Raw genomic sequence first — 18,121 nt, forward strand, 5'->3', positions numbered from 1 at the left:
GGAGGGTATCCACTGGCCGGCTCCCCCGCTGATTAGAGGCTGTCTAGAGGGACTGGGTGTGAATCTTTGCAAAAGTAGATATCAGCTGGCATAGTTGAACAATAAAGGGAGAACGATGCTTAATCGTATCGGTGTACGTGTCGTTTATCCGGCCAGCTCTCCAGACTCCGTCCCTAACAGTCCTGCTCTTTTCCCAGCACCTCTTCACCTCTGAGGCATTTCAGCAGCTCTGCCCTAAATGATGTGGTCACTGTCACACATAAGAATGATGGTTTCCTAACAGACCAGTGTTCATCAATGCTTTTAAAAAAAGGACTTAAAAAAAGAAGGGCAGAATCCTGGCCATGCAGAATTTAAGAAGGAGTAGCTGTCACAATCTGGTACTTATTTCATTTTCAACTCATAAGACGAGTGACAAAATAAAAGAACAATAAGAGAATACAGATGTTTTAAGATATTGCTTTTTTTTCTACTAGAGGTGAAAGCAGGGGGGGTGGATGTGAGATGACACCAGCTGTTAATGGGAGTTTTGCCACTGAAAAAATATGCACAGGTTGCCTTTAGAGTGCTGTTTCATTAACCACCATTAGTCACCCATTTCATAACTGGATGGGTGAACAATTGATGCCTTTGGGCTCTTCTGGAGTTTTAGTTGGTTTGGGGGTTTTTGTTACTGTTGTGAGTTTTTTTAATAACATCGCTACTCTGAAAGTGCAAAGCTCTCTCTGTGCACAGCAGGCAGGGTTGTGTTCATCACAAAATATAGTACTGAAGAAATACCACAACAAGAGCATGGAATGCCAACCAGAAATAAAGTCTGGCTCCAAATTTGGTTTTGGCAGTTAACACATATGGTTCAGAGAGTCCCTTGGTAACTAAAGGCATCCCAGCCTCTGCTCAGGCCTTTGTGTATATCAGTAACAGCTCTCATCAGATTTTATATCCTTCCTGAAATGTTTCAGCATTAATTAAAAAAAAAAAAAAACAAATAGAAAACCTCTTCACCCTGATCCTCTCTCCACACTCAAAGCTTCTTGAGACCCAAGGGAACTTTGGAGCACACACAAGAAGCAGCCCAGGTTTGGTTATCTCATCCACACCACCTTAACTGCACTATTTGCAGTGTTGATAGCTTCAAAAAGCACTGCTAGGTGGTAGCCAGCTCCACCACCAGACATCCAGCACCAGAGGCAGCAGTATTTCTTGGCAGAGCCTGCAGGTATTGGGGCATATATAAGAGGTAGGTACCTAAGACTAGCAGTGTCTTGGATTTGGAATCTCAGGCAGGCAGAGTGTGGCTGGAAGAAAACATTCCACTTCAGCTTACTCTAGCAAGTATCAGAGAAGTTGTCCAGCTTTGAATACTCCGGACTCCTGGGTGTGCTGTGTACACACTGCAGCACAGGGGAAGCAAGACAGACACATATTCCTTAGCTGGTACAGGTTTAGAGGAGACTCTGCATGTGCTGCAGGACACAGTGCTGTTGGCCACAGAGCTGCTGAAGTCTTCTGCCATGCAGACAGCCAAGCATAACACCTCCTGTGTCACAGCGGGGATCTGCTCCACAGACAGCAGTTGAAGGTGCTGCCAGAGCTGAAAAAGCAGCAGAGAAGGTGGGAATGAAAATGAAATGGTCATTTAACTGGGAGGGGGTAAAGCACTGCAACACTTTCACCTCATTTTCAAAGGATTTGATTTTAATGCCCACAATCACGTCACAAAAAGTTGGACAGCAACACACGGAAGTCTTTGGGGAGTTCTCCACTTTTGAAGCCAGACACAAGGCTGAGAAAGAGTCTTTATGATACAGGGAGAGCCACCTGAATTCACAATATTGAATTAGAATGTAAAAAACAGTAACGATAATAGCCTGAAGGACTGAGCAGAACTTGGAAGCCATTCCAGGACACACACATGCAGCTTTCTTCTCCCATCAAATCTGCAGGCTGAAAAAGACCAAACAAAAGCAAAATACATGGAAAGGTGGTTAGGTGGATAGCTGAGATCCCCTCTCTTTTGAGGTGCCAGAAGCAGTAAGATTGCAGGCTGGAGAGAGTTCTTCTATGCAGCATTTCCATTGTCAGCCTGTCTGAAGTGGAAGAGACTCCTGGAGTCCAATTTCCCAGAGTATTTGAGAGCTTCGGCAAAAAGCTTTGTCACCTGTCAATACAAAGAAGAGGAGGACTGAGCACTGCAAAGGCTGCATGACAGAGCAGGCTCCACACTTCTGCTCTGTCACCCTGAAACCTCCTGGTGCAGGTCCAGTCCTTGAGTCCATCCAAATCAATATCAATTTCAAGGTAACTGTGCACAGGAGCTAGCTCCAGCCCTCTGGAGCCTGCGTGTCCAGCTGGAGAGATGCAGATGTGCCAGGCTTCCTTTGCAAGACAGCTCTGTTCCAGTTTCACTACAGCCCAAACGTAAAGAGAACCAGGGCTGTTTTCCTCTCTCAAACTCAGAGATTAAAACTCTACAATCCAAATGGTTCCGTGAAATGCATCAAGCAGGTGTGGTAATAAATTTTGGATGGGGACCCTTGTTGTGATTGTCAGAGTGTGTTTTGCTAGTAGGCAAAGGATGGGTCAAATTCCCCCACTCCTGCAATTCATGTCTGGCCATTATCCTATGAACCTGCAGCTTGTCATTCTCCCTGCTCTCCACTCACTCCAATCACAGGAGATTTTGAACAGCTGGACAGCAGTTCAAGTCACTGTTCTGTGTCAGTACCCACCAAAATCAGTAGGAGTTTGGCTGCTATGCTTAATGAGAGCCAGATGAGGCTCTTTTGTGACAGGCAAAGCTACTTGCAAAGGAAGGCAAGGTACTGCTGGCAGCAGGAGTTCCATTTTGCATTACCAAATATCTTTTCCCCATCAGGTGTGAAAGGGGTTTGTCAGGAGCCACAAAACAATAATGACTGGCAACTGGGGACTACAACAGGACAGGCAGCAATTCCACTTGGATGGCACTTCTGAACTGGATTGCCCCAAGGATCATTCAAGAAAGCCCAGCTACATCCTGCAGTAAGGTTTAAGGACCATACCAGGAACATATTCCACTAAAAAGCACTTCCCATGCCTAATTTAAAGATGTTACATGCAACCCTGTGTGAGATGTTTGCTCTGAAGTGAAAATGGTGCAGCAGCAACTTCAGCTGCACAGTGCAGGACTCCAGAATATTTTGGTTGGTTGGTTTGATTTGGTTTGGTTTTGTTTTACTCAGAGCAATGTCATTTTGTATAGTAGCAAAATGAAGATATATTCAAACCACTGTGTTGTCATGATTTTCAGATACATTATTTGCCAGAGATAATGAGGGTGCAAACAGACTGGAATCTATGGTCACAAGGGCTTGGAAGCTCTGAAGGCTCTTATGTCTAAGAGGAGAAATAACAATATGGGAAGTACCTCGAAGTTAGTGAGCAGAGCAATCCCACTGTCAATAGCCATCCTCCGGATCACATAATTATCATGGACAAACCTGGTGTTGTTGTTGGGCAGGTTAATCACCAGATCTATTTTCCCATCCCTCACCAGCCTGAAGAGACAATGCACAAGACAGTATGACAATGTGTTCTTCCTAATAAAAACCTCTGATGAACAGCACAGGCATGCAGCTAAACAATATTGGAAAATGTCGTTTGAGCTTAGTCTTCGCTCAAGAAACAGTGGGTTGAGGGGTTAAGGCATTAAGCCTTATTCAGGATTTTGGACTTTATTTCAGTTCTAGTCAGCAATGCAAAGCAGTATTCAGCCTAGATACAGCTCAGCACAGCTCTGTTAAAGGCATAACTGACTGTCATTAAAAGGCTAAATATTCAGATTTCTTGTGTCCTTGCATGAAAATATAACATGGAGCAATACATCCAAGCCATACTAAACAGGACTGTTCAATGAGATGTTCATTAAGCTGAAACATCCCTGCTGTGGCAATTCCAGACAGAACCAGATAAAGCAAAACTTTTGGATTGAATCCAAAGTCCCATTAAATTCTTACCGTTGCTTTCAACAGGACTAGCAATTTGCCCCTTGCATTTGCTGTCCTGGATTGTAAACACAAATTTGACAAGGTGAGTGTTACTCTTACCTCCTGACCGGAGGGAGGCTCGGACTCTGGCTTTCCTGTGATGGCCATGCCACAGGATTTGCTGGGATACCATTAGCATTGAGCCAGGCTGAGGTTGCTTCCGTGGCATAAAGCTGTCACAGGAAATAAAAGGGTTATTTACTGTGTACTTCACAACACCAAAACTTTTCATTGAACTCATGTGGGCCTGACCCAACACACAGCCTTGCTGTTGTCAGAGCTGATTTTGGAGGACATTTCTCCTAACAAGGGTGTCTCTCCATCTAGAGAGACACACAGAGTACAGAACAACTTTCCCAACTTTCTGTTATCTGTGATTTCCTGATGGATGATAGTCAGTGAATGGTAGTAGTACTTCCAGAAGCAGTGAAGTGGCTTAGGCAAACCTAAATCCCTGTGACTTTCAATAGGGCTTAAGTTCAATCACTTGTAATTTTTTTTGGCCACATTTTTTTTTTCTTTTTAATGCCTAGCACTAAGTTTTGAAAAGTAAAACTCTCACCAATCTTCTGTGGCTGTGTTGCTTTTCCATAGAGATATGGATGCGAAATGATACAGAGTTACAAGAGTGATGTAAACACCAAAAAGTTCATGTGTCTGCAGCTTGCAAGTATCACTGAAAATGTAGCACTATACAGATACTCTCCATAAATAAGGTTTTCCCTCCCTTGTCTCCTGCCATACATGGCATCGTATTGGCATTGTTGTTTCTTGGAGATGTCCATCTCAGCTGCAGGCTGATAGCAGAGCCAGTGTTGTTCCTGCCCTCACAACAGACATTCAATTAAACATTCGTAAAAAATTTTAATTGGGTGGTACCTGCTGACTTTATGGATCACTCAGCTAAAAATCCCTGTTGTACATTAAAAATACCCCTTTTTGTCTATCTCCAAAGAAACTCCAACATTCCTGTGCAGGCTGAGGACATTTCAGATTTTGAAAGCTCTCTAGCTTTAACTAAGTGGAACCACCTACCTTGAAGCCTTGCTCATGCAGTAGTTCTGCCACACTGAGGAATCTGGGGCGGAAGGACTTCTGAAAAAGGAAATTTTTTAGATATAGCACTAAAGCTAGGATTTGGAAACAGTACATTGTTGGGCAACATGAAGCTCCTCCACATTGTGCTAAGAGGCAAATACACCTTTCTGTGCTGAGTGTGGGCATGGACAGAAATGTCTGCACGTGCATGTACAGCACCATTCCCAAGACAACTATCTTGATCCTGAAGCCCAAGTCACTCCCAGCTAAGACATACTTTGTTACACCAGAGTAAGTGTTCCCATACTAAGTCGGACTGCAACCACCAAAGATTTACTAGTGTATATTAAATATCTGGGCAATTGCCTTCTCAAATACACCAACCAGAGTCTCCTCAGCTCTTAATTATCTTTTCAATCATTGCCCAAACATTTGCTTTCTCTTCTGGCACATAACATATATGGATGGGCTTCGGGCTGCCTTTGAATGCTCTGTTTGCACATTCACACGAATAAGAGCTTGTACATGTATGAGTTCATTTCTAAGTCCCATGGGCATATGGAAAGGGAGTCAGGAGACTGGGACACCATATTCCCATGAGGACCTGAATGCCTGCCTTACAGCACCTTCAAAAGATTGTCTTAAAATGCATACCCAGATCCAACATCATTTAGAAAGATAAGACAACCTCCTGTAGACATCTGCACTTGAACAAGCCATTTTAGAGTACAGGTGAGCGAAAGTATCAGCCTAAGTATCTTTGGGATGTTGAAGGTACAGCAATACAAAGATCAGATGCAACACATGCCCTTCTCACTGCCAAGGCAAGCCAAACCTTGCTTTTAACCTTAGCCTGGTCTGGCCATTTGCAAGTAAGATTATTACAAGCTCCCTTATTCCTGCTAGAGCTACTGATAGCTTAACCTATATGGATGAGAGAGCAATATCCTGAAGGGTCAACATTTTCCTAAGAAGAAAAGGAGTAAACAGGGTTTTTTTCTGAGCACTCTGGAAAGAACCTCATTCTGAAAGCCGTCTCGTTCTGTACATTAACTGGAAAATATAAATATACAATGTGACAGGGTTGGCAGCTTCCCAGTCAGAGAGAATGGTTCTGCCTTCTGGTCAGGGGTGCTGGCTTTCACAATAGTATTATAAATTTCTGTCAAACATGTACTGAACACTTGTGACACACAAAACAGCCTCTCTATGGAAAGAAATTACAGCTGTCAGCTTGCATCGGGGCAGCCTCAGATTTACAAGCCGGCTGAAATAACCTGTGTAAGAAACCATTAGTTACTAAAGGTGAAAAGTACAAGCATATTTACTTAGTGGAAGGTATTTGTTGTAGAAGAATTGCACTTTTTTCCTTTATCAGAAAAGTTCCATTTCTTATAACCCCTCATGCTTGCCAGCAAGCCTTGCTATTTGTAATGGGCTACATCCTTAGTTCATTCAATGCAGCTACATCAGTTCTCACTGAGATCTAGCTCAAAATGAAGCCAACCCATCTCCTGTGATAATCTTGAATTCTGGATCCAAATCCACAGTGGAGGATGCAAAAATTCTGGCCTATAAGGAACCAAGGCAGAAAGTTACCTTGAAACAACAGACTTGGAGTGCCAGGATGCAAAAATAAAATACTCTATCAATGCTTTCCACGTCTTGTGGTCACCAGTATAGATGTAAAGACAGATGCATTCCATCCCAGAGATATCACTGCTTAGCCCAATCAGGAAAGAAAAATACCCCTAGCTTTTCAACTCCTTTTGCATAAAATATAAATTATTTAATGGCAGACTCAGGGTTTCAGCATCACAGATTTCTCCAGATTGTGGAAAGAGGTAGGTTATCAGCTTGCATAAACTGGCAGAGATTCATTTGTCTAACATGGAAGTCGTATTCCATCTACCGTGGGAGAGCATCAGACCTCTCAGATCCTGGGGATCCCTGACCTGTGCAGTGTCAGAGAGTGCTCACAGCTGAAGGACAACCCAGCAGGCTCACAGTCCCCATCAGCTGCCCAACCTGCCTTGTGCTGTCCCCTGGACATCAAGGAGCATTCACGTGCCTGACCTTGGGGATGATGACCTGGGTTTCCACAGCTCAGCATGGCACCAGGAGGATTACCACTGGAACTGCATGCCAGCCTGGAAGCTCCCCAACAAGGTGGGTTCATTGCCTGGGCATACTGGGCTCAGTTTGGACTGCAGATCACAGCACAACCATTTGACTCTTGATTTGCAGAACACCCCAGAAACATTTGCAAGGAAACCAAGATCTCCCTCTCTACTCCTGTTAACTATATCCGTTTGACATTTACCTTCAAGGAGGCAGTGTCCTCTCACCTCAACATGATTAACAGCAAAGGTATAAATGTGCAGCATACCAAATCACTGAAATACGAACCTAGCTGCTTTGGAGAGAAACAGAATTCAAGACCATTTTCCTTCTTATTTCTCTCTCTGCAAGACATAAAAATCCAGACTAAAAATCAGAGCAAGGTGCTAGTCATGAAGCAATGAAGCCTTCAAAATTGGGGTGTGCTTTGAGTTCACCATCTACTGTAGGTGAACCACAGCACCTTGGAGACAACCAAAGGGGCTTGTGTACATGCTCCCAACAATGATCAGCCCCCAGAGCGCCAGAACAGGTTGCAGAAATTATCCTGTAGTTTGAAAATACCCAGTGATGGTCGAGACAGGCTATCTGGTATCTGTCCCGAGACTGTGCTTCCCTCTGAGGATACCCCAACAACTTTGCCTGTTTGAGGCAGGTGGGTTCACGTTTGTGATTGAAACAAGAACAGTTACTACTACTGTTTACAGCCCACCTGATGCCTCATTCCTTGTCCCTCTTGTTTCTGCAGTGAGGAGCGCCCCTTTTCTCCAGCCAAATACTCAGAGAAGGTCACTCATAGTCTGCATGTCAGGTGAAGGTCAACATTTCAACCTTCCCTTCTCACAGGACTTTATTTCCCCTCTGTTTCAAAGCAGACCATTGAAAAGTACATAGGTGACAATCTCCAGACTGGGGAGAGGGCAATACCTGGTTCTCAGAATTGACTTTATGTTTCTTGATTTGTAGTTTAATTATAGAACAAATATGCTGGGATGCAGAGAGACCTTTAAGCGACTGATCTGTTGTTTTCAAGTTTCTTTTGTGAGAAAATGAACTGTAAACCACTCATTAAAAAGGACAGAATCTTCTTACTTTTAAAAGGTTTGTGGAGTTGAGCTTTTGGCTTTATCTTTTCTTTTTCCCTTCTTTTTTTCTTAACACCTTTGTACAAAGAACATTCAGCTCAGTTTAACAGCTATTAACACAGAACTTACATAAATGCCTTCTATAGCTAAAATTACTTTTTTTTCTGCCCATTCCCCTTTAGCTGCTATCCAGAAAATACACTTAAATTTTAAACACTAGTCTCTCTCCTTTTTTCTCCTCCTGGCTTTGCTTTTCTCTGTTTTCAAATGCTGTTTTTAAATATGCAGTATATACAGTAGACACAGAACCAACTTCCCAGAGTTTCATATTGCTAGTTGGGTGCCTGCGGCAGCTGTGCCATAGCACGAGGTGCTGCGATCTTCCAAAAGCATCTCCTTAGCGAAGCCGCTAGGCAGGATCAGCCACACACTCACACACACATGCACGCACAAACACACGGATAACTCCAGTAGTATGAGCTGACGGCAAAGAGGCAGGAAGGGTCTCCATGTAGAGTTCCACAGACAAAGGTTTATTGCAGCCACACCGTGAAAGAGTCCAGGGACAAAGACAAAACAACGCAGCATCCAGGTTTAAGTATGGGAGCGGATTGAGGATCAGAGACCAATGATCTGAGGGCACGGGGGTGGTACAAAGGCGGGACTAGGGTAAAGCAACCAATAGGGAAGTGGGGGAGTGGCGCGGGGCAAGGGCCAATGGGGGAACTTGGAGTGGAGAACCTTCTAGGGCAGGAACATACAAGGTAACAAAGGGGCAGAGAGGCCAACGGCCAACCAGGGAAGCAGAACTGGGGTACATTAACATAACAAAGCAGAGCATACTGGGAGAAGCCTTTCTGGTCACCCTAACCTGGGGAGGTTCTTTCAGTACTAGGGACTGCCTCAGACTCTCTTTGTCCTTTGTATCGTAGGCTCACCAGCCGCCACAGTTTTATACTGAACTTTTAAACTTTATCTAGGTAGCAAGCGATTTTTCTGCTAATTAGAGGTAACTTAGAGCAACTGCTTCCATCCCCAGATATGTGTGTATATGTTGACATTTGAGGACTCCATGGTAACCTGTGTTAGCAGAATTCATGTTCCTTTCTGGCCACTTTTCACACACTTCCTTCACATCCTCTGCTGGCACAAACAGCCAAAGACTTTTTTCACACCCCAGTTGTCTGACAGGAAAATTCATCTATTTTATGGTTTTGTTTTATCAGCTTTATGCAATCATGTAGGGCATATAAGCTTATTGCAAGCACAGTGTGAAAATGGCAGGAAGCAATCAGATGGTTTTATGGGGCCCAAGAATGTTCTAGTTGTATTGGAAGTGTATAAAGTTTTGAGGAACATACATACATCCTAAAGTTTACAACTGTCTCTGATTTTGGCACTTTATGCAGTCAGTAACTGTTCCTTGATAAAGAACCAAGATTTTTTTGTTTTTCTGCCTGGCTCCCTGTTCATCATGAAACATACAACCTCCTTACTGATCCAGGCCTGTGAAAGGGGCAGGGCTGTTCCTAAGGCAAACCTGTCAGGAACTGTAATAAATGGTTAAAAGTTCTTTTTTTTTGGTTGAGAAGAAGTTAAAAGTTGCTTGTTAGAAGAGTGAGGGCATGCAGTTAATGAGTTAATTGTTATTGCGATTGTACGGGTGTAATGTTGCCATGTGCCCACTAGATGGGGACACCAATGGGGGAAAGTAGTGGGTCTATAGAAAGGAGGAGAATGTTCTAGAATGTTCTTAAGATAACCTAATAATTATGAACCCAATAATCATGATGTAGACACTTTGAAGGATTATTGGTTAAGGGGCAAACCAATCACTCCACGCCCCAGAGACTGACAGAATTGAACACTAATGAGGATCCTAGCAACGAGCCATCAGAGGGAGGATCTGAGCTGCACCAATCACAGCATCAAAAGAGACTATAAGAACTGCTCCGGGGCTCAGCCCCCCCGTCTTCCTGAGGGACCTGAGTCCAAGGGAGTGGTCTGTGTATCACACGGTTTGTTTTTCTGGGTTGTCGAGTGGGACTTGGGCTTACCTCGAGTCTCCGCTCCTGGTTTTCTTTTTAATAAACAAGCAGACTTTTATTCCACCCAAAAAAGTCCAAGCCTCATTTTTAACAGAACTTCCTCACATAAAGGCTCTTTGCAGAACCCATTGCACTGGAGAGCATTCCCATAATGATATCACTTAAATTTTCTGTCACACAAAGAAACTTTCGGTGATAACGGCAAGAGATGAAACCCTAAAGTCCGAGCTCTAGTCTACCATGGAGTCAAGGGACCTGCAGAATCTGTGTCCAAGAGGCAACCCCTTAGAGGAGACAGTTCTGGAAAAGTGTGGAAACCAGAAACATCTGTACAAAAATGTAGCATTGGCTCTTTCTTTCTGAGCTACTTCTGGGTCACAGGAGCTGCAGGGTAGGGAACAATATCAGCTGTGCACAGTCATCAAACAAAGAAAGGATTGATGGCAGAAAAGTGGGGGGCAGAAAAGGGTGAAGACTTGTTGGAAATGATACAACTTTTAAATTTTTTAAGTAACTTTAGTCAGGGGTTTGTCTGCCTTTGACAAGGGGGTAGGGAATTAGGGTTTCTCTTCAAAGGACTGTTCACCGATGGTTTGAGTTTCACTGTGTGAGATCTGATGGGCTTCAATCAACAAAAAGAAGATTCCTAGACTCTGAGAGTTTAACACCTACAGATTGGAAGTAGCCAGAAGATACAGGGGAGATAAATGGACATTAATAGACATTACCCCCTGGTGTGGTTGGAGATTCCTCGTCTGGGAAAGGATTGATAAGAGAATGAGAACCATATTAGTATTGAAGGCAAAGTGATCGATAACAAATAGAAGACCAAATACTAAGAATTGTGTAATGTAGAACCAATCAACAAGAATTTCTTTGGGGTTTTTATGTATAAATATGTGAAAAGTCTGGTAAAGACCTCTGTGTGATGCAATGATGCACAACCTGGGCAAGTGTGGATGGAGTGATTTCTATTGCACATCCTGGCCAGAATAAAAACCTGGCCAGAATAAAGTAATGCCTGATTCTCTAACACTTAAAAGATGTTGTTGGAGAGTTTCTTCTATTTCCGCAGTTTTGCTGACAGACTGATGTCCTTCAACCCCTCACCCCAATGCACTGAAGTACATTCCCATCATGACTCCAGCAGGAGAGGGATGTGACAGTGCCATGCCTGGGGAGGCCTCACAGCCCAACAGCATAACAGCAATAACCAGCCCACAACACCCCAACAACATCAGCTTTTCTGCACCGTCATCGATGCTACAACTCTGCTGGAATGAAACATGTGCCTTCATGGGGAAAGCTTAGCAGATCCAACTTTGCAGCATGGAAACTGCCTCCCCATTTGGGAGGGTTGGAGGGGAACTAGTTTGAAAAGGGCAAGGGGCAATACACAGATGAAGGGAGTTCATATGTAAAGTAGCATGGCCAGGGCTCCTGTATGGGAGGGAGCACAGAGGGAGCTCTGGGTTCTGGTTGGGATGTTTCTCTGTACTGACCATCTGCAACATTTGTTTCCCCAGAAACGTGTCTTAGAGCTCTCTGATCCCAAGTCTCTGCTTGCAGCAATCCCTGGGAGCTTCCTACTGCAAACTTCTGTACTTCCCAGTAGAAACTGTCAGGAGACAGAGGGAGAACCCACCAGACCAGCCTTATTGAATCCAGTAAAGATCTCTCCATGGTGTTTGTTCCTCGCTGTCTTACTGCACTTCAAGATGAAATGCAGAGAAACAAATTTAAGCCATGAAGCCACAGGAATGAAAACAAGGCAAAAGCTACTGAGTTCCTCTGTGTTGCTCCTTTCTCAGCTTTGATTTTTAGGACTCACCTGGATTCCAATCAAAATTCCTTCCTTAGGAAACGTAAACCCTGTGGCAAGCAGAGCCTTCTGGAAGGCAGTGTACACGTCCTCCCCAAAGCATGCAACCTGCAGAAAGGCACAAAGAAGGCAGCATGAGGGGAAAACCAAAAACAACCCAAAAACATTGCCTTAAAAAGAAACAGGAATGACATTTTCAAATAGGCTCTTTTGTTTCTGCGAGAAGAAGTCAGGCTGCTTTTGCATGGAGCCTGCAGGCATGGGAAACAGGCAGTAAATCAGAAAATCACTGCAGACAAATTTCGTAATTTTAATGAAGCAATAATGAAGGAATAAGCAATAGTTTAGTTTCAAACAGCACACCAAGGAGTAACAATTGATTCTGCTAAGTTATTGGGATGCTGTACACAGCCTCTGCTCCAATATTTGGGTTTGCACTGCAAATTATTTAACATTATAGAAGGCTTAGACAGCAGTGAGAGTTGTGCACAGGCACGGTTCCTCTGTGTGCCTGCAAACCATGGTAAGGCAGTGCTTGTGCTCTGGTGTATTCCTGGCATTTCTTGTGAAGGAAAACCACAGGATATAAAGACGCTTCTCCATTAGAAGTCCAGAGATGAACAAAGTTCAAGTAAAATTTTAGTATTTACTTAAGAAAAGAACAAAGCCATCAGGGAAATTCATAATAATTTATTTTATATAAAGAAATAGTTGAGGAAGAAACCAGTAAGAATCATTTAGCAGTTCTCCAGCATTCAGAACTGGATGTGGAGCTTGGTTGCTTACAGACTATCATATGATAACAATCTTCTGAAGGAGCTGAAGTGCATTCCTAACCAAAATTTGGAATTCTGGTGACAAAAAGAGGAATGATTGAGCTTTTGTGAAAGTTTAAAAAGAAAAAAACCCAACCAATCAACCTTCACTTTTTCTGGTCAGCTCTACACTTGTTGAAAAACAATCAGAAGCAGGAAGTGTCACTGATTTTTCTCTTTGAAATAACAAATCTACCAACATATACAGATGAGATAAAGGGGCTGATTGAGAATTGCTCTCCCATTTTCCTCTTATGGTCCTTCCCATCCCAGAGTGAGCCCTCACATTCATGGTCTCGCTGTTACCATGGTGAGCAGAAACCAGTATTTCATGAAAGAAGAATAAATGATGATTTGCCAGATCTGTTGAAGTAAAAAAAAAAAAAAAAAAACCAACCAAACAAAAATCCCACAAGGGAAGGGATTTTAAAAAAAGTCATGACAACATGATACAGTGTATCTATATTCTATGTATATCCTGGACTTTTTAGGGTGACAGACAGACCCTGCCTTGTAGGCTCTCCAGCCTTCCAGGAGAGGTTTATTATTATGGAATGGTCCACAGCCACAATACTCAAAGGGACCCCCTTCTTCTCCTGTTGTGGGAACCATGGCTTACAGCAAAATAAATCTCTGCCAGACAGATATGACAAATTCAAGCCCAGATCAAGCCATGTGTGTGAAAAATGTCTGTGAGGAATAACTGAGCATTTTACCCAAAGCAAGTTATTATCCTTACTTCACTATAAGAAAGACTTCCATAACTGTCACACTTTATGGCATTTGTGAATATGGATCTTTCCAACTCATAAAAGTTAATAATCCCTCTTTTATGACCATGGTAATCTCTAACTCTGTATAAAGCCCAGAAAAATAATTCTTGTCCCTAGTTACATTTTTTTTTTTTTTTTTGGCAAGGAGGTTGTCTGTGTACTCAATTTTGTTCTGAAAATCAGGAAGTCACAGAAGTCACTTGGCTTTTTTCTGCCTATTAACTACACTGAAAGGAAATCTTCTGCAATACTGATTTCTAGCACATTATGAAGAGTAAAATAAAGTAATTCTGGAGAGATGTAGGAGACCTAAGGCTGTTCTTACTTTGTATCTGGGTAGAGTACTTTTTCATACTAGCATGGTAAGTATTTCCTAATGAAAACAGCTCCTGCAGACATACCCAAGCTCACATTCAATGGAGCAGCTCAGGCTCTGCCACCTGCCTAGTGATGGTACAGCAGACTTAAGTCTAATCAAATTGCCTCAGTATTTAATCACTTTCCCAAGAGGGTGTTCTGGCCCAGAATAATTTTTTGCTAGTGCAACTCATTCTAGAAGTAACAGAACACATAAAATTTAAAGACCACTTGGGTGTATCTTTGGATGCCCTTGATAGCTCAGCAATAACTCATAAAGAAATCCTTTGTTCTACATGAGTCAGTGTCACTTTAGGTGATATAGATGGAAACCTGTGCCTGTGAGGGTGAGGGTGCTGATCCTGGGCAGGAAGATGCCCAGCCCTGTGCCCTCACAGCATGCCATAACCACACCAGGAGACATTCCAGCAGCGCCTCACAGCCTGGCTGCACAAAGAGTGAGGAAAGCTGCCCAGGCTAATCCTGCCCACACTCCCTGTAGCCACCACATTTTATTGTCTCTTTCTTTCCTTTTGCACCTTGGGACATGCCTTGATGGTTACCAGGCAACAAGAAAATACCACACATTTTTGCTGCCTTTAAGCAACTGGCACATCCCAAGACCAACCACTCATGCCCTGGAGTCTCCATGTCGCTGCTGCTACAAGTGTCCATGGGGGTTGGGAGCTGTAACCACTTGTCTGTCCAGAAGCACATAATTCACAAAACAGTCTCCCAGAACGCAACAGCTCTCAGATAAATTCATTTCAGGCTGTCACACAGACCAGGTCCAACTCAGGGAGCTGACATTCAGGTAAAGAGGGACATCCAGTGGCTGAAAAAACTGGGTTTTCCAGGACATCGCAGGTTATACAGCTAAAAAAGATCTTTTCAATTTTCTGAAGAAGGTACAGATGCCATCTTGATTCAGGCAGTAATAAGATCACTTTCAAAGATTCATGATGTTTAAAGTCAATGAAAAGATACCTCCCCAGTAGAGGCCATTTCACATCGGAGAACAGGGTCAGCATCTCTCAGCCTGGACCAGGAAAACATTGGGGCCTGGTGAAATAAAGAGGAAGGAGGGAGGAAGAATCAAAATTGGATCATTTAAAAAGAATGTAAAAATTCCAGCTACAGTTGGAAGTGACAGAAAGAGACATGAATTGATCCAAAAAAAGCAGTGGTCAAGGCTGATAAGCAAAGGAATACTTGGCAAAGTAGTTCCCTCAGCATCTTGATGATGGACTGGAACAAATAACCATCTATTCCACCAATAAATCAATCATCTAACTCTTGCATCCTGCTCACATTCCAGTGGTAGATTTTCAGTCAGTGGTAGCCCACTATCTATGATTTTAAGGGCACATTTTTAAACAAAAAGGCTGTGAAGCACTTAATTCATGGAACAAGGAGAGATACTATCTGAATCCAGTTGATTTTTCAGAGAATGCTGTTCTCCATGAAATGTTTCATTTGCAGAAATAAAACTATTCCACAAGAATGCACTTTTTTTGGTGTGAAAAAAATGAAACTTTGCAAATTATTTTCATATTTTCCCTCTCCCTCACATCCAGAAATACACACTTGTAATTTTTTTTCTTTTATATGCTAATTTTAAGCTCCCTGATGATGATGATGATGATGATTATATTAGGACTTAGATCACAGCACTCTCTGAGTTCTCTTGTCTAATTTGATCTTAAAATAAGAAACATGGAGGGGAGGGAGGAAAAGAAAGTCTCTGTTAAAGAACCAATGACCATTTGTAACAAACATGGAACAAATTTCCTACTACCAAGTAATTTTCTGTAGGGCTTCTCCACATCTTAAACTACTAATGGTATTTGCATAAAGGCAGCAAGATTTCTGCTTAAAAATGTATCTGTTTTTAAATTTGAAGCTATAATTCTGTCCCTGGAGGTCTCCAAGGGTAACATGAAGCTGCTGCTTCATGACACATAACAATGACCAGTTAAAATGAGACAGGAGAAATTCAAAACTTTTCTCAAAAAATGTCACGTGTCTTTGTGACTTTTAGATCAGTTTTGTTTCCACTGTAAGTAAAGAGAAAATGTTTACACTGGCCAACTCAAGCTGAGATATGCCAGTTAAGGTGGATTGTTTTAATGTACATTGTCTTGAAAGGTAACAAGCAGCAAAGCCTTCCACCAGCTCCCTAATTTTTATCTGCCATGACCATGAAAATGCATCATCAGGAGCAGGCTCTGGTACTGCAACTAAGCCCTATTTAAAACTTAGTCAGTTATTCTCTGCCCAGGATTTAATCTTGGCCAGGCCCTGATACTTGTACCAGTCTGGAAGCAAACATGGTGAGACAGTATTTCAGTCACTAAAGCTTAAACAGTGGTTACTCTAATTCACAAAGGAGCAGCTATGTTGAGAATGAAGAAAAAAGTTTCATATCCTCTTTTAAGAACTGCTGAAGAAACAAGATCCTGTCTCCATGCAAATACTACTAGCAATAAATTGTAAGAGGATAGCAAATATGATGCATAGATAACAACAAACAGGCTAAACTGGAATATTTTTCAAAGTTTAGCATTTCCAAAGGTGTTAGCAGGTTTTTATATTTGACAAATCCACACAGAACACAAGCAGTATAAAAAGCTTTGTAGGGAAGTTTTAAAGAATAAATCTGGGTTTTCCGCTCTGTAACCAGCATTCCCAGGAGAGACAAAACTCTTGACAGTTCAGCTAACAACAGTGCAGAAGCCCTAAGTCTAAATAGTAGAAATTTATAAAAATAAATTAGACTTACCAAAAAAAAAAAAAAAAAAAAAAAAGTCTCAAGTTTGAATTTCAGATAATGAGATAATGCCTATCTGTGACATCAAAATAAAATGTAAAGCTACATCTAGACTGACTGGCTTGGGACACAGATGTGGCTTTAATTTTAATAGGTCTGAACATTTTATTAGTAGAAAGATGTTGGTTTTCTGCTTCCTCAGTTTTCACTTGATTTGGAAGCTATTAAAGCTTGGAAGTTTCTGTATAAACAATTAAACAATTCTCATTATCCCTTGGATTTTCTGCATTACTGTTCTAGATTTTTATGATTAGGAGCTTCAATTAATTTTTTTTTCTTCCACTAAGCATTCAAAAATATCTACAGTACACTTTACTATGTTGGGTCCTATACAAACTTAGTAATTATAAAAAGTAAAACTTTGGCCTTACTGAAACCAAAGGATGCAAAACTTTCACCCCTATTTTAACTGGTGGTGAATATAAAGGAGATTATGTGCATTTGACAGCCCATGTCCCAGATCCTGCAGATAAAATCTGGGGGGCACTCACAACACAAAGTTTTGCATGTCCACATGTGTATTACACAGTATTATGAAATAGCCTGAACTTCAGTGTTCAACTCTGCAAGTGTAAATTTATAATGCAGCCCATAAACAGGATTCAGAGTAGGTTAGAAGCTGAAAATAAAGGAAGATTTGGTTTCACTGGATAATTTTCCTCTGATTTTTCTCTAAAGTTTTCAAATAGATTATCTTGACAGAAGCTACAAAAGGTCAATTTGGCCTTTGGCCAGTGAGTAAATTGTTCTCTCTGGGCATTAAAGTACTAATGGTATGTTAATGTGCTATGTTCTGGCTCTGTGGTGGGGTTTTTGTTGTTCTTTTGGAAACCGTACCTTAATCCCAACATATCTGGATGGAAAAATGGGATGTTCCATTGCAGGGAGGGATGACTCATTAACCTGTTTTCCAATCATCACCTTAGTGGCCACATCAATGAAGTCCACACCCAGAGTCTTGGATACAAAGGGGAAGGAGCGTGAAGCCCGCAAGTTGCACTCTATCACCTGGTGGGATTAAAAAAGATAAATACCAGGGTCAGGGATTGTCCAGGGAAGAAATAGATTGATTCATATTTTTTGAAATCAGCCCTGAGTCCTCTTGGCAGTGATGATCTTCAGATTGTCAAATAAGAAACACAGAAATCTGGATCATTATTAAAACAGGGATGAGGGATGGGGAATGGCCAGCCTGAGATACAAG

At 42.1% G+C, this 18,121-nt stretch overlaps 1 protein-coding gene across 1 annotated transcript in view; it reads right to left on the reverse strand.

Annotated features, from left to right (window-relative positions):
* Positions 1-1,677: 1,677 nt before the first annotated feature.
* CPS1 (carbamoyl-phosphate synthase 1) overlaps positions 1,678-18,121 on the reverse strand; it is a 99,184-nt gene continuing 82,740 nt past the window's right edge. Inside the window, exons 32-38 of the mRNA XM_008643561.2 lie at positions 17,755-17,925; positions 15,075-15,149; positions 12,152-12,250; positions 5,064-5,123; positions 4,089-4,201; positions 3,410-3,539; positions 1,678-2,161 (exon numbers count right to left, since the gene is read on the reverse strand). Coding sequence (XP_008641783.1) covers positions 2,063-2,161; positions 3,410-3,539; positions 4,089-4,201; positions 5,064-5,123; positions 12,152-12,250; positions 15,075-15,149; positions 17,755-17,925 — 747 coding nt within the window. The 3' untranslated portion in view covers positions 1,678-2,062. The remainder of the gene's footprint in view (positions 2,162-3,409; positions 3,540-4,088; positions 4,202-5,063; positions 5,124-12,151; positions 12,251-15,074; positions 15,150-17,754; positions 17,926-18,121) is intronic.

The sequence above is a fragment of the Corvus brachyrhynchos genome, unplaced genomic scaffold (assembly GCF_000691975.1).
Source record: "Corvus brachyrhynchos isolate BGI_N302 unplaced genomic scaffold, ASM69197v1 scaffold671, whole genome shotgun sequence".
NCBI classification, from domain to species: domain Eukaryota; kingdom Metazoa; phylum Chordata; class Aves; order Passeriformes; family Corvidae; genus Corvus; species Corvus brachyrhynchos.